Source organism: Lissotriton vulgaris, chromosome 7, assembly GCF_964263255.1.
Source record: "Lissotriton vulgaris chromosome 7, aLisVul1.2, whole genome shotgun sequence".
NCBI classification, from domain to species: domain Eukaryota; kingdom Metazoa; phylum Chordata; class Amphibia; order Caudata; family Salamandridae; genus Lissotriton; species Lissotriton vulgaris.
This window is the reverse complement of record NC_141695.1, coordinates 108,952,176-108,974,890: the sequence shown is the minus strand read 5'-3', so window position 1 is coordinate 108,974,890 and position 22,715 is coordinate 108,952,176. Positions and strand designations below refer to the sequence as shown.

Below are 22,715 nucleotides of genomic sequence, written 5' to 3'. Positions count from 1 at the left end.
TGCTCTTGGTCACGGGCAGTGAAGGCAATAACACTCAGCTGTTAATGGAACGCCCTGATAAGCTTCACAAGTCCCGCCCTATAAAACACTATGTTTTGTGCAACTATATTAATGACACCGATATTTTTTTTGGATATTTTTTTGTACTTAGTATTATAAATATAGGATGTTCATATTTTTTACATTAATATTTATGACACAATATTTTGGTTAGGGGATATTTTAGGTGTGTATATTCTGTCAGAGAACCAATACAAATATTAGGTAAACATAACAGCTATAGTTTCTGCGATTCTTTGTGCTTTTGGGGGATGTGTGTACGTGTGTATGTGTATATATGTACTAGTAGCTGATGACTATAGGGATAAGATGTGGAAACAATAGTACCAGACATTCAATATGTCTTTCACAGTAAAGGAACATTTAACACACATTAAGGATGTTCAGAAAATTAGCTATGAAGAGAAGAATTTGTTTCCAGCTTTTGAGATCTGAAAAGCTATTCAGCACTAAGCCCTAATTTGTACCACTAGACATCTTTGCTTTTCAGTGTGACGCTCTCGTAAATTCCGTTATGGATGTTTATATGGTTCCTGAAGCAAAGACTAGGGACATAATAGTCACTGTGTCAAGAAAAGGAACATGGTTCATTGAAGAACACTAAAGTAATTAGCACATGAAAATGTTTTTCCCCCCTCCTTTTAACCTTACCCTCTTGCAATGAATTTGCCAAAAACTGTTCGTATCCACTGATGTCTCCGCATGTTAAACGTATGGAAAATGTTGTGTTGATTCTTCTAATGATGGAGCAGTTATGAGTAAATTAACACTTTTTGCCCCCCCCACCCCGTTTTATCTCTAACCCTCTTGAGAATCAGTACGAATTAAGAAATAACAAGAGTAAGCTATACATGCTAAGCATTTGCCAAATAAAAGTACTAGGAAAATCAAAAATAAATCTTCCCAGTTGCCAACATATTTCTATCATGTATTTGTAGCAAGCACACCCACTTTTTCAAATGTTATATTTGCAAACACTACTCAACTGATTTATACCAAACCAATCAAAGGCACCTCCTTTAGTGAAATTCTACTGTTGTGCCAAATTTGGTGTAGTTTTGTTCAAATATTTATCTGTAGTGGAGAGCAAATATTCCTATGGGAGTACAAATAGGTTGTCACTTTTTTGGCTATCACTTGACATATCTGTACAAAACTTGCCATGTTGGATTCAGATAAACTTTTTAAAATATGTTTTTTTCAAAGAAAAATCACCTTATAACTGCATACAGGCTGTCGGTAGTGTGAAATATAAATACATATGTTACGGGCGTACGCATATTTATTTAACACCAGACACAGGTATGTAAAACTCTTATTTCAGAAGAAACCATGCAATATGGAAAATATTTCAGGTTCCCAAACCACTCTCTATAGATGTACTAATGTATGAGGGGAATAATAACATGGTTGGATTAAAAAAAATAGTGTGACATGAATATCATGTCAAAAATACTGTGACTACCAAAATATATATATATCTATGGTAAGAATATATATCTGTGGTATATAATACCATTAAAAAAAATATTGTTGTATTAATATCATTAACTTAATATATTTGCTATACTTGTTTCATTAATTTAAAATATATTAGTTTGTATATTCATTTAAATGCTAGTATTTTTAGTACAATTTGTTATTATTATTTTTAAACATAGTTTGTAATTTTAAATGTGCTAATGTTTTATTTCATTGGTCATTTGTGATGTAGTAGTGGGTTGTTGGCTTTCTAAGAGAATCGGTTAGGGAGTGACTTAAACTATAATTATTTAATTGTAATATTATTTTATTTGCATTGCTAATTATATATGCAATTGATTATTATTAGATCAAATGTTTAATTTTTTATTTTATGTTATTAATTTATATTTTAGTAGCAGGTTGTTGGGTTTGTTGGTGGTTATAACTTGAAGTTACGGAAAATATATATTTTTTAGATTAATTGTGCAGCTTAATTATTTTTTATAATAATTAAATATGTATATTTTGAATTGCTTGACTTTTATTTATATGTATTTTAGTTTATTTGTATTTTTAGAATGTTATTTGTTTAATTTAAGTAATATTTTTATTTTAATATTTTGTATCTAATTTGTGGGGGGGGCTGTTTATGGATGTAAGAAGGAAAGTAAATATAATTTTAATTATTTTTTAAGGACTTTTTGTAATTGTTTTTTTAAAAAGTGAGGGCCATAGTATCAAGAAAGGGCGATACATTATCGACAGGAAACTGTTGCGAAAGCGGCAATAATGGGCTTGATAATATGCCCTTGTGAATTCCCATAGAAGCCCAGGTTAACAGCCCATTATCGCCGCTTTAGCTGCTGTTTCCTAACGATAAAAGGGGCGATAATGTATCACCTTTTCTTGATAATATGGCCCTATATTTTTTAGCATTTTTAAAGTCTATATTGTATGCATTGTTATATAAAATGTTATTTAACCCATTTGTTGCGCGCATCGGCCAACGGTCGTTGCGATCACTACCTCCGTAGTGCTCCGCACGTTTGTTGGCCGATGCAGCCTCACCCACGCAAGGAAACACTCGCACCGCAGCGGATTTTACACCGCGGTTAATGGGTTAAACCTCTATGGTTTTTAGAAATGTCGATGTTCTGTATGAAATAATTATGAGTTTTAATGGTTTATGTAATTCTTATGAAGTTAAACACTTTACTGTTGCATGCATTGGAATAGGATGGTGAAAGTAACCCCTCCAAATCCTAACACATTTCCTACTGTTGCTTAGACAGTGGGAATAGGAAATATAAGCCCTTCGAAATAAGCAGTTTCCCTACTGCTGCTTAAACTGGAGTGGGAATAGTGACTGTAACCTCTGTAAAGTCAAGCACGTTCCTTACTGTTGCTTAGAATTGAGTGGGAAAAGTAAAATTAACGCCACCAAAGACCAATATGTTTTCTGCTATTTCTCCGTCTGGAGTGGGAAAATTAAATCTAGTCTCTCCTTAGGCCATCGCTTTTCCTACTGTTGGTTAGATTGGATCGAGAATAATACATTGTACCCCTCCAAAGTCCAAGAATTTCCCTACATCTGCCTAGACTTAAGTAGGAAATAGTAAATCTGACCCCTCTGAAGATCAACAGTTTCCCTACTGTTGCATACAATGGAGTGAGAATAGTAAAACTAACCCCCTCCATAGTCCAAATTGTTTCCGACTGTTGCTTAGACTAGACTGGGAATAATGAAACTAGTCCCTCTGTAGGCCGTCACTTTCCCTACTGTTGGTTAGACTGAACTGATCTAAATCTAACCCGCCAAAAGTCAAACAAATTTCTTTGAGGTTGCTTAGACTGAAGTGGGAATAGTAAATCTGAGCCCTCCGAAGTCCAAAACCCTTCCCTCCTGTTGGTTTTAGTGGTTTTATATTTTTTAATATCGTTGTTATAATTTACATTTGTAATATTTTTTGTATGCTGTTTTTTGCAACTTTTTAATTTGTTTGTTTATATGTATTGTTACTTTAATTCATAACTTCTTAGATATACTTTTTTTATTTATATTTTGTTTCCAATAATATTATTTTTGTAAATTGTTAAGATGTTGGTATAATACTTGTATATTATTTGTAGATTCATTGCACAGTATAAGAAAAAACTGTTGTTATGTTGATTTTAATATTTAAATTAGCCTATTTTTTTAAATTATATTTTTAATAATTTTCCATTTATTTTACTAATACTATTTGAAAGGAAATATATTTAGAAAATTGTTTATTTATTGTTGTCATGTTTTTCAATATGAATGTGTGTGTATATACTTGAAATATATATGTATATATATAGATACATATATATATATATATATCCTAAACAATCTTCAGAACCTCCTTGGCGGCGAAATGAAGAAATGGACCCAACAGTTTTCAGGTTAGGCAAATGATTTTATTTCCAACCTCTCAGCGATGACGCGTTTCAAGCATCAAGTGCTCTTGATCACACAAGGAGCACCGCGCCAGCTTTACCTTTTAAAGATTTTTCTTTTGCAAACACCCTCCTTCTGTGGGTCACATGGTCACCACCATAGACATTGAGGAAATACTCACATAAATTTCTTTTTAAAGCATTCAAACATTTTATATATGTGTTATAAATAGAACTGAAATTAAATGTCAGAATTATTCTTAAACTGTATAAATACATTATTATCACATGAACATATTATCCAATAATCCATGTAAAAATATGTGCAAATAGCAAAACAGTAAAAAAAATATTTTTTGAAGATTTTTGATTGCATATAATGGTGCATAACTTAAATGCCATGATCCATGTACTTCAATTTGTACAAAGTGATGGGTGCCATAAATATCTATAATCATTCATAAATATCTATTTACATTATAAACACCTAAAAAAATATATATAATAAAATACTATTAAATTCAACTCTCAAACAGCACCTTTTCATTGATTGATCATGTTATATAATTGAACTACTTTTGCACCATGTTTGCTAATAATCATTATATTTCAGTTGGTATATATCTTATTCTATCAATGCTTATTTGATTTGATTAAATCCTCTTACTCATTATTTTGGTTATTAGTGACACGTGCTATATTAGTGTGTAAAAAACACCCTATGTTACCCCATAATGTGCATCATAACTTGATTTTTTCTTACCCTCTTGATAAGACAGCCTTATGATACAATAAAACCCACAAAAAATAATGTTATAACTCCACCTAATATATGTATAAAAATGTGTATTTACATAAATTTACAAGTGATACCTTAAAAAATATTAGTGCGTGTATACACACTTATGGACTTATCGGGAAGTTTTTAATTCTGAATTTTATCATTACTTTACGAAAATAAATCAAGTTTTAAAGCTTCTCATTGTACGCACATTAATTTGGAAGTCAATGCCATCATTCGTTATCAGAAATAGGTCAAATAGCATAGCGGAAGCACATGGCATTAACAGAGGTGTCACAATTCATAAAAAATTGTGCAGATCTTCTGTTGTATTTAATCCATTTGGATATTTACTGTCCAATTCAACTATATACCTTGTTTCCTTTCTCCTAAGCAATTTATCCCTGTTGCCTCCTCTTCTTAGAGGAGCCACTGCATCTATCACAAAATATGATAGGCAAGCTAAATCATTACTGTGTGTGGATTTAAAATGTCGTGCAACCGGGTAAGCGCTATCATTATTAACGATTGCTCTGAGATGCTGTAATATCCTGACATGCACCTGCAGCCTAGTGCTTCCCACGTAACGCAAGCCGCAGGTGCATGTCAGGACATGAACAGCAAACTCAGTCCGACAATTAAAATTACCCTTGATTGCGATTTGCTCATTGGAGAAAGGGGTATTAAAATGAGTTGTGTTTGTTCCGAATTTACACGCTTGACAGGTAGAACATTTAAAAAAAACATTTTTTATTGTTAACCAGGTGCTGCCACTACCTAATTCTGGGTTGGCTTTCACTAATTTGCTGCGCATACTCATATATATATATATATAAATTAATGCTTAAAACTATTTATTTTGCATTACATTATATGTAAATATTAACTATTTTAAAAATATGACTTTATAGTTAGTATCCTTACCTGTTTCTGTTTCATATTCTCTTCCACAACATTTTTGGCACAAATTCTGGATGTTACCATTAAAAGTGTAGAGACACAATATTATTGTAAACAATATTTTTGAATCAATATTTGTGTCTCTTAATATCTTTGTCTGCAATATTGTGACAGACAACCGGGATCCAGGAAAGGAAATGGAATATAACAAGTGTCTGACCCCAGGACAGTGGTAAAGAGGCCCCGCAGGCACTGGAAATTCAAGTAACATAGTAGGGAGAAATGTAGAAAACTGCATGGTCCACAAATCAAAACATGATCGGGAATGCGCTATCAACCATTTCTAAGGGTTAGTCGGTGACCCCTCAGATGAAGAACGCCTCATTTCAATCCTGGGTGTTGAGAAACTGATGCATTCTGTGAGTTGAAGGTCTAGTAACTTTGGGGTGGCTCAGTGAGCTGAAAGGTGCTGCTACAACATGCAGCAATCTCCCTACAAAGGTCCAACTCATCATTCTGACTTCTGAGGTTGGTAAATTGAGTACATTTAATTAGGGTAATAGTAATGTATGCAGGGCCGGCAGTAAGACTGGTGCAGCCGCACTGGGTCCTGACCTGTGGAGGGGGGCGCCGACCATAAGAAGGATGCTGTATTTACCCATATTTATGATTGGAGAGATGAAGGGCACTTTTGCCCGGTGGTAGTGAGAGAATCCAACTTGGTGGTGGTCATGGTGTGTGGGGCGCCAAGTAAGATTGTCGCACCGGCCGCCACCAGCGCAAAAGCCGGCCCTGAATATATACTTCCGTAGTGCCCAGAAATGGTAGAGGCGTGGTATGAAGCGCATCATAAATGAACAAGTTATTATTATTCACGTGAAATTGAAGGAAGTTCCAGAATACAATGGAAAAATGACTAAAATATAAGCTCTCTGATTAATGGAATCACCCTGACTACCAGGTGTTAGCAGACCAGACGGAGAGATGATGAGAAAACGCTCCGAACTAAAAAGAAAAACCCTGAATAAATGATATCTGGCCCAGATAATCTGGGTCCTTTAAACCTTCACCTCAAAATGTTCTCTTAAAGCTAGATGCCAGACAGCGGAGACTCCTCTGAGATGCACTTGAAGGCGCGTGCATTGTGCCGGGCGAGCTGCGGGAAGAAGAAGGGCCGCACTGACCTAGCATTGCACTATTTGTCCCTCCGCTGGAAAGGCTGCCGTGTTCCGCAGACACAAGGGCTATGGCGCCCGCTCCACCGGCTGGAATCCTTTGTATAAGAGCCGCCCCTGCCCCCACCTCTCCGGCGACATTGCACACCACAAAGTGATGATCCATGATTTTCACTGATAGCCCCTCCAGCTGAGCTCAGCGGCCCCAATCTCCTGTAAAAGTTTACTCGGCGGATTCTAGCGCCCAGAGGGTGGCCCCGGTCCGCGCGCGACGAGTGCTGGTGCTTGTTGATGCGAGGCAGGTTTGTATCCTAAGGTGGGGGATTCCGTAGTCATAGCATCTAGGGTGACTTGTTCGTGTTCCGCACTCCTCGAGCACTTTCACTTTCACTGTCCGATAACCTGCTCGGAAGCATTCCAGGTGGCAGAGGCTTGCCAGGGGCTGATGGGTCCCATTGAACTCGTCCTCTTGACCCGTAGCATACATCTGATCTCATGTCCAAAGGGGGGGGGGGGGAGACTAGGCTATTGGAACCCGCGAGTTAATCCATTAAACGCAATTAAATGCTTCTCCCACACGAGAACAGCTCCAGGGCAAAGATTTTTGGATCTTTAGGTAAAAGAATGTATTTTCCTTTGGGCTCTCCCTTTCAATCAACCTTGGTACTGCATCCCATGGCATTAGTGTTGCACTGGGTCTGGCTGACTCTGCCAATGCTTACTTGTCAACATTCTGTCGCCAAAGACTCAAGATTTCTTTCAGAATTTAAAAATAACAATTCATATATTGCTATGCTATTTGGTGTTGGGCGTCAACCTTTTGGCTTTGTCAGTGCTTGTTTTGTCACACTTTTCACAGTTTTTTATTGGTAGAAGCTGCATGGCCCTATCCACCTAAAAAACACAGCTATAAGCAAAAACGTTAAAAAAAAAACGTTCATTTTCTTTTAACAAAAAAGCGGACATTGAGACACACAGTGGTATATTCCATATTAGCATATATCCGTGGCAATCAAGCATATAAAAATGAGCAATACATAATTGGAAACAAGACTCCATAAAGCATGATTCAGCAACAGGTTTGATCAGTGACACGAGGGGCAACAAAAAGGATGGGAGGCCTAGGTGATGATATCTTGGCTGGTGGGGCATGAGGAGGACCCAGCAGGAGGTGAGGGAGAAGTTGATTCCTCGGGGTCTGGATCTAAAGAAAGTAAATAAGTGTGGAGTGGTTGCCAGATGTCCTTAGGCCTGCGGTGGGGGACTGTAGAGTATTGTTTACCTCACTGGTCGGGTCACAATAAGTGATGCTCTGCAGCCAGTTCTTGGTGGTAGGGCGTACCCCACTGCTCAAGTGAAGTGCAGAACTGCAAGTAGGGGGAAGGGTTCAAGAGTGATCAAAATCATGCAGGAGAGGATTGCGAATACCTCAGCTCAGAAAGTGGCTATAGGTGGAAAGGTCCATGTCAAGTGCAGGAATTCTGCCTCTGGAAATGTGCATTTAGGACACAGGGATGACCTTGATGGGGCTAGTTTGGCCAAACCAGTGGGGGTTGTGTAATATCTATGTGAGAGACAAAAATGATGTAGCTTATATCAATGAATGGGGGAGATTAACTTTACTCTAATAAAAGAGAAAGGGACCCCGCAACCAAAGGGATGGGGTGCCACAGTAGACTATTAGTCAAGCAAATATTCCCTTTGGAACACCTTATTCTTATGACAAACGTTCAAAAGACAATTAGACAAAAATATACACTAACAAAATACTGTACTAGTGAGGCAAATTGCAAACACAAACGAAATTATGAAAAATACTGGACAATTTATTTATTACACAATACAATGTTAAAAAATAATGATTCAACAATAATTTAAAAAGACGGGAATAGACATTAGAATTAAGGAAACATCAGATTCCTATTCATAAAAAGGAGGTATGGACAGAAAATTAAATTCAGCAAAACGTCAGAATTATTTTCCAGTCAATTTGAAACACAATCCTCCTTTCTGTTATGCGACGCGTTTCGGTGGATCATGTAGTCAAACCACCTTCATCAGGACTACATGAAATGTCGTCCCAAAATTTCTCATGAACTAGATACTAGGCAAAACGTATCCGGGTAAGTACCTCCTATGCCTTTAAAAACGTCTCTCGTTCAGCGAGATAAAAAGCTTCTTCACACCGGCAATCTTGCTCGGTGCTTAATGCCACAGTATAGTAAATGTACCGGAACAATCTCAACGGCACTACAGCTAAGCGCCGATGTGGATATAGGATTAAAATCTATATTTTAATATAAGATCTTCACTGACACACGGTGACGAGAGAAACTTTACAGGACTGCATATTCCCAGTCAAATATGTTATCGGCGGTATACTGATATGACCGGTAGGTTCCTTCATAGATTTACTTTGGATACCACCAGAATTATCGTAGTATCAGCGTCCCGTGTGTCAACCACCTCCAGCTCACTGGCTTGAAAACTCCGATACGTTTTGCCGAGTATCTAGTTCATGAGAAATTTTGGCATAACAGAAAGGAGGATTGTGTTTCAAATTGACTTGAAAATAATTCTGACGTTTTGCTGAATTTAATTTTCTGTCCATACCTCCTTTTTATGAATAGGAATCTATTGTTTCCTTACTTCTAATGTCTATTCCCGTCTTTCTAAATTATTGTTGAATCATTATTTTTTAACATTGTATTGTGTAACAAATAAATTGTCCAGTATTTTTCATAATTTCGTTTGTGTTTGCAATTTGCCTCACTAGTACAGTATTTTGTTAGTGTATATTTTTGTCTAATTGTCTTTTGAACGTTTGTCATAAGAATAAGGTGTTCCAAAGGGAATATTTGCTTGACTAGGAGATTAACTTTACCCCTTCGATACTTATGACGAGCAGAGCTCATCACAACTGCAGCAGAACGCCCACGCAAGGCTAATTCACCACCTGCGCGGGTGTTCCATGGGAGTGGGCAGAGTCGTGATGAGCTCAGCTCGTCATGAGCACAGCTCCACTGTGCAGCATGACGAGGTGGGCGGTGCCGCGCGTGCCCCCGCACCGCGGGGGAATTAGCCCTGCCTGTAAGGGGTTAATCCATGCACAACAGGTAAACCAGTCTCGGTCAGTTATGGGTTTGGCTAGATCTGTCTCCCATTGCTGTCGTACCCTGCTGTCATGGTCACTTCTAAGGGCCTTGCAGATGCTGTAAAGTTTGGTCACCATATGGGTCCCCTCGTAGTCTGTAATTAAAAGTGCAAGGAAAGGAAAATTGTCAGGGGCAAGTGGATAAGAGGGAACACAGGAGCATAGGGGTCTATTAGGATGATGGGCGGACTTTGTCCGTCATCCTAGCGGGGATTGGGACCGGCCGCCATAAGGGCGGGGGTCCCGTGGGGGGCATTAGGATGTGCCCGCCACAGTGGTGGGAACATCCTGCATTACTAGCATTGTGGCGGGCGGTGCTCTCAGCATCGCCCGCCACAATGCTAGAAATGCATTTCAGCGTTTGCATAAACAAAGCGGCAGGCACCGCGCGGTGCTTGCCGCTTTGTTTATGCAAATGTGGGGGGGTACCACAGGTACCCCCCATGTGCAGCCCCCACCCCACCTTCACTCTGGGGGCCCGCATGGGGCCCCCAGAGTGAAGACCGCATGCCTTTCCGTGGCGGCATTGTCGCCACGGAAAGGCATGACTGACAGCCCATACTAATATGGCTGGCGGTGTCTATGAGACACCGCCACCATATTAAACATTTTCCACCCCGGCCGCAAGGCGACCGGGGCGGAAAAGCGGCGGACCGTCTATCCGTCCGCCGCGGACCCCCACGCCATACTAATATGGCGGGGGGAATTCGGGAATGGATGTCGGGCGGATTGCCTCTACCAGGCCGGCGGTGGCTACCGCCAGCCTGGCGGAGGCAATCCACCCGACATCGTAATGGGCCCCATAGTGTTCAATGCAGTTGTCTGAACACAAACTTATCCATGTACGTGGCAGCAGTGAATCTTGGGTCCGCCGAATTGATTAGAGACCATCTGGAAATACACTACTGATTGTATGGAGATTGTGTTTTGCTAATGTACGTTGTAACAGTTTTTCTAATGTCAAAGGCAGCCATGTGTTTTGCAAAAGGGGAAGTTCAGGAGACTATAGGAAGTTACAGCCCAGAACCGCAGTAAGTTTCTGCCAAACTCAGCATGTTGTAGATAAAGTATGGATATCTGAAGCGTCCAGTTTGTGACTTGAGGTAACAGACCTGCTACAGGGGTTGGGTCTGCTAAGTTTCTTTCGGGCTTAGCATGGGGTTAATGAGCAATCGGATGGTACCAGTAGTATGCAAGTTGGGCTTGGGCCACAAGGAAGCATGTCTGAAAATCAGGGATTGCAAATCCATAACGATCATATAGGAGGATAGGGGAATCCCATGCAATCTGGGCCTAGATTAGCTTCAGAAGGAGACTATGTACTGTAGCAAAAAAAAAATGTGTCTTGAATAAGAATATTTAGAAAAAATACAGAAATCAGGGGAGGATAACCATTTTAATGATGGCAAGATGGCCCGCCATCAAAAGAGGGTGCCGGATCCAGCGCTCAACTTGGACTGTAAGTCCAAGGCAGGGCCATAGTTAAGGTAGATCACTTGTTCATTGTCTTTATGTAAAATAATAACTAAATATTTAGTGGAGTCGGAGCACCATTAAGTGGGTATTCACCTGAAAAAGGCCCAGTGACAGACATGAGGGGGAAAAGCTCAAATATCGCCCAGTTAACATGCAGACCGGCGATGCCACCAAACCGAATAATTTCTCACACCGGAGGGCATAGGTTGACTGAGGGATGCAGAACAAATAATAGCGTACATCGAAATAAAGGGAGATTCTGCTGTAAACTATAGGCAACAGCGCATGTAGTGTTCATGAAGGTGGTGGACTAAAGGGTCCATGGCTATAATAAACAGCAGGGGTGAAAGAGGGCACCCCTGTCTGGTGCCTCGTGATATGGCCAAGGGCTCAGAGAGGAAGCCATTTACCCTTACATGAGCTGTAGGGTTCGAATATAAGAGAGACAAAAGGGTGCTAAATCCTTCTAAGCAGCTCCCTACATGCAGCAGCAATGCAGGCCACCACAGGAGGTGGGGAGCCGGCAGGGACTGCAGGTTCCTTGAGGCTCCCCCCGCAGTTTCATTGCACACCGGGTGACCTTGGGGCACCCAGAAGAGATGGTTGGCCCACAAAGATGGGGTCCTGGGGTCAAAATCGGCAGGTGACCCCCTCCCACATTTGTATATGCCCAGGCCCTGGGGAATGGGGTCCCCAAGGCCAAAATCGGCCCAGTGAGGGGGCCATGCCAACCCCCTCCCCCACTCTCTTGCAGCCAAGCCTGTGGGAAATGGGGTCCCTGGGGCCACAATAGGCCCAGAGAAGGGGCCCCCTCCCCTATTAAAATTAAATACATTAAAAGGCTGGGCCCCAGAGGATGGGAACCCCAGGGCTGAAAGTGGCCCTGGGAGGTTGGCCATGTGGTCCCCTGCCACCATATGTTTATGCAGGGCCCCTTGTGATGGGTTCCCAAGGGCTGAAATCAGCCAAGGGAGGGGGCTGCACAGCTCCTTGCCCCAATAAATGCCACAGAGACACTCAGACATTCACTGACCCACTCACAGACCAACTCAAAGACTCATGCACCCACTCACAAATCCACTCCGAGGCAAACACACCCATGCACAGACCAATGAGGCATTCATATACTTACTCACAGATCCACTTAGACACTCACACACCCACTCACACCCCTAAACAGAGACTTATGCACTCACTTGCAGACCCATTCAGACACTCATGCACCCACTCACAGACACACTTAGACACTCATGGACCCACTCACAGACCCATTGAGAGACTCACGCACCATCTTACAGACCCCCTTAGAATGACACACCCACTCATTGACCCAGTCAGAGACTCACACACTCACTCATGGACCCACTCACAGACTCATGCACTCCCTCACTGACCCACTCAGAATGTCAGGTATTTACTCACAGACCCACTCACACACCCACTCACTGAATCACTCAGACTCAGGCACCCACTTACAGACCCACTCAGGCACTCATGCACTCACTCACTGACTCACACAATCACACACTGACACATAGACCCACTCAGACTTGCAGCCACTCATAAACCCAATCAGATACTCACACACCCACTGACAGACCCATTGAGACACTCACACATTCATTCACACACCCACTGAGACACTTATGCACACACTCACTCTCAAAGGTCATAGGTTACACTTAGGAAATGCAATAAAAAAAGCACAGAAAATCACTGAAAAGGCCAAAGCTTAAAGGGACATTATAGTTAGGAAACAGAATTAACAAAAACCTTAGGAGTTCACAAAAAAAAACAAAAGGTTACAGGGATGTTATAGTTGGGAAATAGAATAAAAAAAACCTTAGAAATTTACAGAAGAAACCAAAGGTTACAAGGATGTTATAGTTCGGCTCAGATTTCACTTGTAAAAAACCTTTGAAATTGAGCAATTATAGTTACCAGAGCTAACTATAAATTATGCCCCTGTAATGCACTGCTTATGACCTCACATATTACATCACTCATGACATGGTCAGTGACATCACTGATAACATCACCCACAGAACCACTCACACACCCACTCAACCATACAACCTCACATACATCCACTCACACACCCACAACCATTCACAGACTGATACAAGTACTCACACAACAACTCACTCATCCAAGGATCACTCACTCACACACCCACTCACTCACTTACTCATACAGCCATTCACACAAACACTCACTCATCTATGCAGCTACTCATAGACCCAGTCACTCACCCATACAGCCACTCACACAGCCACACACTCACCCATACAGCTACTCACACTCCCACTTATTTACCTATACAGCCATTCACACACCGACTCACTCACCCATGCAACCTCTCAACAAAGCTCCTCACTCACCCATACAAGCACACACTCATTCACAGACCCATACAAGCACTTACATACCCATTTACTCATCCATACAATCACTCCCACATCATCTCACTCGGTAATACAGCCATTCACACAGACACTCACTCCCCAACACAGCCACTCACACACAAACTCACTTAACTAGACATGCAGTAACAGCCACTCACTCACCCATACAACCATTTACACACCCAGTCACTCACTCATATAGCAATTCTGATACCCACTCACTTGCCCACACAGTAATTTACACACTGACTCATCCACCCATCCAGATGCTCATATGGCGACTCACTTGCGCAAATATATTACATACTGACGGTTGCAGTATTTCCATTGGAAAAGCATTTTTTGACATACCTAAATCTTTGGCGCGTTTGACAAATCTCCATGAACTTTTCCCAAAAGTGTGCCACTCTGATTATAGATGTGCATGGGAAGTTTTGGGGTGATCCGTTAAGTGGGGGCCGAAAAAAAGGGGAGGGGGTCAAAAAAGTGTGTTTCCTATGTTAGTTCCCATTGAGTCTTTAGACAGCCCGAACTGCTGGACGAAAGATATCTTTAGTCCACAGATTGTGTTTTTTGTTATTTGGTATAAATCAATTCAGTAGTTTGGGAGATATTAAAGGAAATCCAAATGTGTATACCTGGGTGGCCTGATCGGCTGCCAATACTTCAACCAGGAAATGTTGGCAGCCATCTTGGGACCAATATACATGATACCACCCCATTGAAATGCATTGTAGTAAATGGCAGGTTTTGGTAGTCTCAAAATGGAGAATGTATAAGGGTGATAACAGGTTTTAGTTACAATATAAATCAGTTAATGCTAAGGTGATTTTGCCCTGTGAAAAAGCCTTCTGCTGGGATTTCACGAATCATGTTTGAGGGAAAGCAGTTTTCTCATGATTTCCCTTGAGTGGTTATGGAAGGTGCTATAGAAGCTAAAATGAGAGCATTTTCAATATAAATTCACTCTATCTTTTTCAGCCTTATGAGATTGAAGTCTGACATTCTCAGTAAATATGTACTTTCAAGAGGAGCAGCCTGTCAGTTGATTTCCATGGGTTGTACTGCAGCCTACCAGGGTGTTCTAAAGAACAACTAGAGTGTTAGCTGTCTTACTTATGACAAAAGTGTGGCCCACCTGAAACTATCTTGATTGAATCAAACTGGTAAAACTTAATATATTCAATTTAGAAAGTAACAAAATGAGGGAGTTCTTTTTGTCATATAATATTATGGTTTGTGATGTAGAAAGAAAATATTAGGAGATGTTTTAAGAAGAAATATCTTACTCTTCTATTTTATTAACACATTTTGACATGTAAACTGAAACATGGACTTTCAACACCAGCAGTAGACTGCCAGTAAATGAGAAGGAAGGCTGGCGTTTTGGTTTTCAGCACTCTTTGGATAATGGTCTGGGAGCGTATTAGACCCTAAGAACATTGGCACTTTCCACTTTTTATTTTTGTTTCCTATCATTCATTTATTGTTCCTTTTTGTTGTGTGTTTTTTTCTTTCGCTGTCATTTCTATCTAAAGGTTTCTTTTTCGACATCTTCTTGACACTAATATGTATAACCAAGAGGCGTTTTGAATGCATCACATAGGCAATGCAATGTATTTATAACCAGGCACGGCCCGTGTCGGGCGTTATGCTGGGGCGGCGATGTCAGGCAGGGGAGGGTCAGGGTGGGGGGTTGTAAAATGCGGGATATGGACCATTAGAGGTAAGTACCAAAAAAAACTTATTAAAAAACATTTTTGTTGCCCACCCTGCATCACATATGGCGAAGCAGCGTGGGCTGCGAAATTCGTTTTTTTTTTCGGTACTTACCTCTAACGGTCCATGTCCCGCATTTTACAACCCCCCACCCTAACCCTCCCCTGCCTGACGTCACCACCCCAGTATAACGCCCCGCACTGGCCGTGCCTGTTTATAACATTTGATAAATCATGAGTAGATTCCTTGTACATGCGGAATGTTTGACTACAAAATGTGTTTTAGTTAATTTAAGATCTATGCCCCCGAAGAAGGGACTCGAGCCCGAAATGCATTGGGCATGAACGATATGTGGATGTGTTCTGTGTAACATGATAATAACAAAGTCTGTTTTGTGCAATGAACTATAAACAATGTTATCATACATGTAACATTATTTGTGTAAGAAAATTGTTTTCAAGAAAAACGTTTAATACATGGTTGATATTTACAAGTAAATGGGTTTGTTACGAGGTAAATATAGAGTTTAAAGGTACGCTCCAGTTGCAATAGGTTACAGTGCACAGTGGTCAAGTTGAATGACTTGATTTCAGGTGGTTTGTGTTGATAAGCATGGTATAGGCAGCATGCACAGCACTGTAGCACGCTAAATGAAATAGTGAATTTTTGTGATTACACTAAGTCAAATTTAGGAGTGCTTCTCTCGTTACACCTTAAATGGACAGGAGGCAGTCATCTGAGCATGCTAGGCAGGTAAGAGGGGCAGTGGCAGCTCAACAGAACACTCAGAGTAGATAGAATGGGCAGTGGCATGCCATAGAACAAGGTGAGCTAAAAGGAGTGAGCAGGGGCAAGCATGAAGACCATGGAAGGAGTGGGATCGAGGGTAGGGGCAGCAAGCCAAGCACAGAAGCTAAGCAGGATGGCAATGATGGGGCATAGATTTTAGCAATGGAGGGCAGGACCTCCCCCACATGCATTTCAATGTGCATTTGACTTAATGTTAAAAATAGTTAGAAATGCACTTAAAAAACAAAGGTTACAGGGATATTCGAGTTAGGAAATATAATTTTACAAAAACATAGAAATTCACTAAAAAACAAAGGTTACAGGGACATTATAGTTAGGTTCAGATTTTACATGCACCAAACTATAGATATGCAACTGTTATAGTTAAAGTTTTTTCAAGTAAGTATAACTCAAGCCCTAAGGTAACTATAACTCACACCCTCACCATGCACTGCTAATTACCCTAGAAACCACAATACTGATGACATCTTCTATGATATCATTGTATAATTTGCAGTAAAATTATTGATGAGAAAAGTGTGCATGACGAGGGCATGAGCTATAGTTACTTGAAATAACCCTAACTATAACAGCTGAATTTCTACGATTTTGTGCCTGTAAAATCTGAACCTAACTATAAGGTCCCTATAACCTTTGTTTTTTTAGTGTGTCCTGTTCTATCTTATCCCAAGGGAGGAGATGAATGAATTCATGTATTCGCGCTCCCTATGACGCGCTGGCAGGACCCTTTCAGAGAAGCGGCCACGGCGACATGGAAAAGCAAACCTGATGTTAACTGTAGTAGCGGACTTATTGCCTGGCCCTCCACCACACCGAGACGCTGTCATTGGATTGCGCCTGGAGAGACTATCTTAAAGGTGGATGAAAGTATGGGGCACGTAATGAAGATTTTTAAAGAAATGTGAAGCACGTCACGTTTCCCACCCGCTGCGCAGAGAAGTCACTGCAGCGGCATTATGGGACTGGTAGTCCCCTGTTATTCGCTGAGGATTTCGTAAGTGCAGTGAGCCAACCACCACTGGGTAAGGCGGAGCTAACCAATCAAAAGGAGTGGTAAAGATCTTGTTGGGACTTTAAGCATTTGAAGAAGGCGTATTGCCGAAACCGGTCATGCTTGCCTGAAAATAAAAGTTTGACAAACGATGCCCTGCTGTGTCCTGTTCTATCTTATCCGAAGGGAGGAGATGAATGAATTCATGTATTCGCGTTCCCTCTGACGCGCTGGCAGGACCCTTTCAGAGAAGCGGCCATGGTGACATGGGAGAGCAAACCTGATGTTAACCGTAGTAGCGGACTTATTGCCTGGCCCTCCACCACACTGAGACGCTGTCATTGGATTGCGCCTGGAGAGACTATCTTAAAGGTGGATGAAAGTATTGGGCACGTAACAAAGATTTTTAAAGAAATGTGAAGCACGTCAAGTTTCCCACCCGCTGCGCAGAGAAGTCACTGCAGCGGCATTATGGTACTGGTAGTCCCCTGTTATTCGCTGAGGATTTCATAAGTGCAGTGAGCCAACCACCATTGGGTAAGGCGGAGCGAACCAATCAAAAGGAGTGGGAAAGATGTGGTCGGGACTTTAAGCATTTGAAGAAGGCATATTGCCGAAACCGGTCATGCTTGCCTGAAAATAAAAGTTTGACAAACGATGCCCGCTGTGTCCTGTTCTATCTTATCCGAAGGGAGGAGATGAATGAATTAATATATATATATTCACTGAAAAAACCATAGGTTTCAAACCAGTTATAGTTACCTGGAAATTTTACTGACATAAAACCATTGAAATTCCACATTATAGTTAGTTGGACTCACTATAACTTGCGCGCCTGCAATGCACTGCTGATGACGTCACATATTACATCACTCATCACATGGTCAGTGACATCACTCATGACATCACTGATGACACCATCCAGTGAATGTGTGTGTTTCTGAAAAATAAATATGTTTTATATATGTATATGTAAAGGTCGATGGAAGAATAAATGTTTAAATAAGTGTCTAAATGGATGTTTAAAAAAAAAATATTGGTTAACTAGCTTATTAAGTGTATCTTAGTAAATACATATATTAGCGAGTAATGTTTATATATTTAAATATATGTATCAGTGTTTCACTTTGTGCATAAGTGGCTGCATGGGTTGGTGAGTAGCTACATGTGTGTGTATATGGGTTATTAGATGTTTTTTTAGTATCTTTATAATTGTCTGTTTATTTGGTGGGGGTGTTACTTAGCACATAGATGCATCAATGACTGACTCACTGTTTGTATGTGTTTTGTAGACAGCATGTGTGCCGGATTGTATGGGTGCATAAGTGTGTATATGTAAGTGTATTTATCAGTAACTACATATGTTTTAATCTAGTATATGTGAGTATTGATGTATATAAGTGAGTATATGTGAGAGTGAGAGATTGAAAGAGTTCTTGTTTTAATAAGTATGTGTTTCTATAAGTGATTGTTTAAGAGAGTAAGTATGTGTAAGTTTCCTTAGAAGTAAGGCGGTAGTGTGTGTATAGCTGTATATGCAAAAAAATGGATGTTCAATAGTTTATTTGCATGTGTGAGTATGTGTGTGAGCAACTTTTGGAAGACTGTTGATGTGTTAACGGATGTAAAGGTATCTCACTACATATGATAAGTGAGTATATGTATGAATGACTATATAGAACTGTTGGGGAATGAGTGGATGTGTATATAAATGGTGGAATTACTGAATTGGTGGTTGTAACTGGTGTAGGTATCTCCACTTTTTTGTAAATGTTAGTTTCTTTTTTGAATATGTGTTTCAAGGGTTACATTACACTGAAAGGAGGTCTATCACTCTGTCACAAGGATGGAGTCATCAGTGATGTCAGGAGTGATGTCACTGACCATGTCATGAGTGATGTAATATGTGACGTCATCAGCAATGCATTGCAGGCGCGCAAGTTATAGTGAGTCCAACTAACTATAACGTAGAATTTCAATGGTATTATGTCAGTAAAATTTCCAGGTAACTATAACTGGTGTGAAACCTATGGTTTTTTCAGTGAATTTCATAGGTTTTTTAAATGCTAATTCCTAACTATAAGTCTCACTTTATAAGTAAGACTGTTAACGCTCTAGTTGTTCTTTAGAACACTCTGGTACATTCTATCATTGGGCTATAGTTGGGCTACATATGGCTGATATTTGGGCTACATTTGTTTTTTTTGTCTCTGGTGGCCATCTTTGGGCTACATTGGGCTACATTGGGCTACATTGGGCTACATTTGGGCTACATTTGGGCTCTAACATATATATAGCCCAATGTAGCACAATGTATATTTTTTTCAAAGTTAATTTTCGTAAACACCACTTGAGTATAGCAAAGGCACATCGGGCTACCAGTCCCTACAATTTTTCCCATTTTTTTTTTATTTATTTTTAATTTTTTTTGCCTCGGAGTGCTCCCGGTGCGCGCCCCGGAGAGCGTACTCGTTTGAAGCGACCCGGTGCGCGAACCGGGAAGCGTCCTGTTAGCGCCAATGTCGCGAACGAAAACATGATTGTGACGTAACGCGTAGCGGCGTCCGCGTGATACGCATGGCGTAAACACACCCGGAAGCATTCTACGCGCTTACGCGAGGCGCCCCGGGGCGCGTAGCGTAAGCGCGTCGGGTCATGTGACCTGAAAATAACACTTTTGATTGGTTCACAACAGTTTTGTATTCCAAATGATGAATGACCCCACCTTTTTTCCTCATTTTCACTTTGTTGTTTGAGTGAAGAAGACCTGCATTCTGTGAGAAATGGCTTCACCAGTAGCAGCTGCAGGTGCATCTGCACCACCACCACCTCCACCACCACCACAAGGACCACCACAAGACCACATTGGTGGTCATGAAGAGGAGGAGGATGAAGAGGAGCAGGAGGAGAGGCAATATCTGCCTGAGGACAATCCCCCATACAGACCCAAGGAACATTTTATTTGGGAGTTTTTCAAGATGCCAAGGGGTGCCAAAAAAGTAAATGCAGCAAAGGTGACTTGCCTCATCTGTGACCAAGAACTGTCAAGAGGGAACCCAAACAAGAAATATTCGTTTGGGAACCACACTATGATAAGGCATATGCAGAGGAAGCACCAAACAATTATTCAAGAGCAGAAGTCAAGGAACTGACCAAGAACCCTCCCCATCCTTCTACTTCAAGCACCTCCAACCAACCCACTCCATCGGGTGCAGAGGCTAGGGAGATGGTACCTAATGTCCAAACCAAGTTTTCAAAATGTAAATTTGTTTGCATATATTGCAACAAAACAATATCATATGGTGAGCAGAGCATCACTTTACTTAATCGTGCTGCAGACAATCATCACTGCAGCAAGCAACTTTAATTTTTTTCTATTTTTTTGCTCCAGTTGAGCTGTTTGCAATTCTCTGTCTTTTGTTTCACTCCAGAAAAACTACAAAAAAAATATAAAATTGTTCATAAAATCCCCAAAAAAAAATGTTCCCAAAAAAATATATAAAACAACAAAAAGAAAAAAAACAGTTCTTTTCAGAACTACCTCCAATTTATATGAAAATGCTACATTTTTTAAAAACTGTCTTTCTTTTTTCCCCCATGGTACGCTCCCCGGTCCGCTCCCCGGTGCGCGTACCGGGCGCTCCCCCCCCGCGAAAATCGAAAAAAAAAAGAATAATGTTATGCCCCGCGGGGCCCTCTTATGACCCCCACATCAAACCTAGGGGGTCAGGGGGGTCTACCCCTGCCCCCTTATGGTCATTTCCCCCTTTGTTTTTGCCACCTCTTGTGTCTCGATCCTACCGAGACACAAGATGGCGGCCGCTCTGGACTGTTTGGAATGTTTACAGACACCGGAGCGCGTACCGGGGCGCTGCCATAGATATATATATTTTTTTAACCTAAATTACTCAAAATCCACTGGAGAACATATCTTGAGACATAGCAAAGGCACATCGGGCTACCAGTCCCTACAATTTTGCCAAGTTTGGTGGAAATCCATTCAGCCGTTCGGGCTAAAAGTGAGGTCGACCGCCCTATGGAAATTAACATGGGGAAAACACGTTTTGGGACCCCCCTTTTATCTCGGCCCCCGCTTCACAAATACCCCCCCCCACATTTTCAGGGAAGGAGCGAAGCGCCGCAAGGCCATTTTGAGGAAATTTTCAAGCAGATTCGTCAACCGGCACCAAAGTTATTCCAAATAGAATTTTGAGATTTAACATTGAAAAAAAGCCTAACTATAACTACCTACTGGCAACCTCCAGTAGGTAATATATATATATATATATATATATATATATATATATATATATATATATATATATATATATATATATATATATATATATATATATATATATTTTTTTTAAAATCAAATATAGGATTATCCAAAGCTTTTTTCGAAATGAACATCCGGCACTCCAGGTAGAGTTCCGGAAACACTCGGGCTTTATTTATAACGTGATAACAGCATCTACGCGTTTCAGCAGACTCTTGCTACCTTGTTCACGATGTTTAAAGCACCTTTCTTTTTTCTTTTTCAAATTAAAATACACAGTGAGTGACACGGCCGGATTAAACATGGGATTGGAAGCTGGGGCTAGATGTCTGTAAAAATAGCCCAGGGGGAGCAAAGTCGCGTTGAATTCCCAGGGTGAGGGTAGTGGTGCGTTAGCGAAGGTTTTTTGAGCCCATTGTGGGGACCTAAAATTTATGACTATGCAGTCTCCCTATAACTTTTTTCTCAGTGGACCCACCCACCCGACTCTTTGTGTTTGAATGATCTCCCTCGCTCCTTCCATTGGAAAATTACAATTAGTCGATAGCCAGTGGAGGATCCTATTGTTGAGAGTAGTGTGATTTTCCTCTTGGACGTTCTTTAGTTTAGGCACGTTGACCAAAATCAACACATATGCCCCGCATTCAGGAGGGAGATTGATGCGGGTAGGCATCTTCTTGGTATTGTTTGCTATGTTAGATTCGGGTTGAACTGTGGGGCGATTTTGGGGATTATTCTTGGGTTGATGGGTTGGGGCCCTTTTACTTTTATCAGTGTTAGGGTCCGTCCTTGCCACACTGGCTGTTTTAGTTGTATTTAGATTAGGAGCGTGTTTGGGTAGGGGTTGATTTTTACTTGTACTAGGTGCGGGCGTGGTTGGAGTTGGTTTATTATGGCCCACTATTTTTGAATTGGTATTAGTGTTGGGGCCACTGTTTTTAGCCTTAATAGAACCTAGTGTCCCGACATCAGCTTTATTAGTTAAAATCTGCCATGTGCCCAATTTTGATACGCGATCATCCAACACTTTCAACGTTTTATCCAGATTTAGGATTTGTTGATTAATTGGACCTAGGAGGG

The 22,715-nt window shown here is 40.8% G+C and overlaps 1 protein-coding gene across 1 annotated transcript in view; it reads right to left on the bottom strand.

Annotated features, from left to right (window-relative positions):
* The window catches only part of LOC147700928 (C-type lectin domain family 2 member D-like), a 162,428-nt gene extending 155,337 nt beyond the window's left edge, over positions 1 to 7,091 (bottom strand). Inside the window, exon 1 of the mRNA XM_086929775.1 lies at positions 6,811 to 7,091. Within this exon, the coding sequence (XP_086785901.1) occupies positions 6,811 to 6,967 (157 nt within the window). The 5' untranslated portion in view covers positions 6,968 to 7,091. The remainder of the gene's footprint in view (positions 1 to 6,810) is intronic.
* Between the last annotated feature and the right edge of the window lie 15,624 nt (positions 7,092 to 22,715).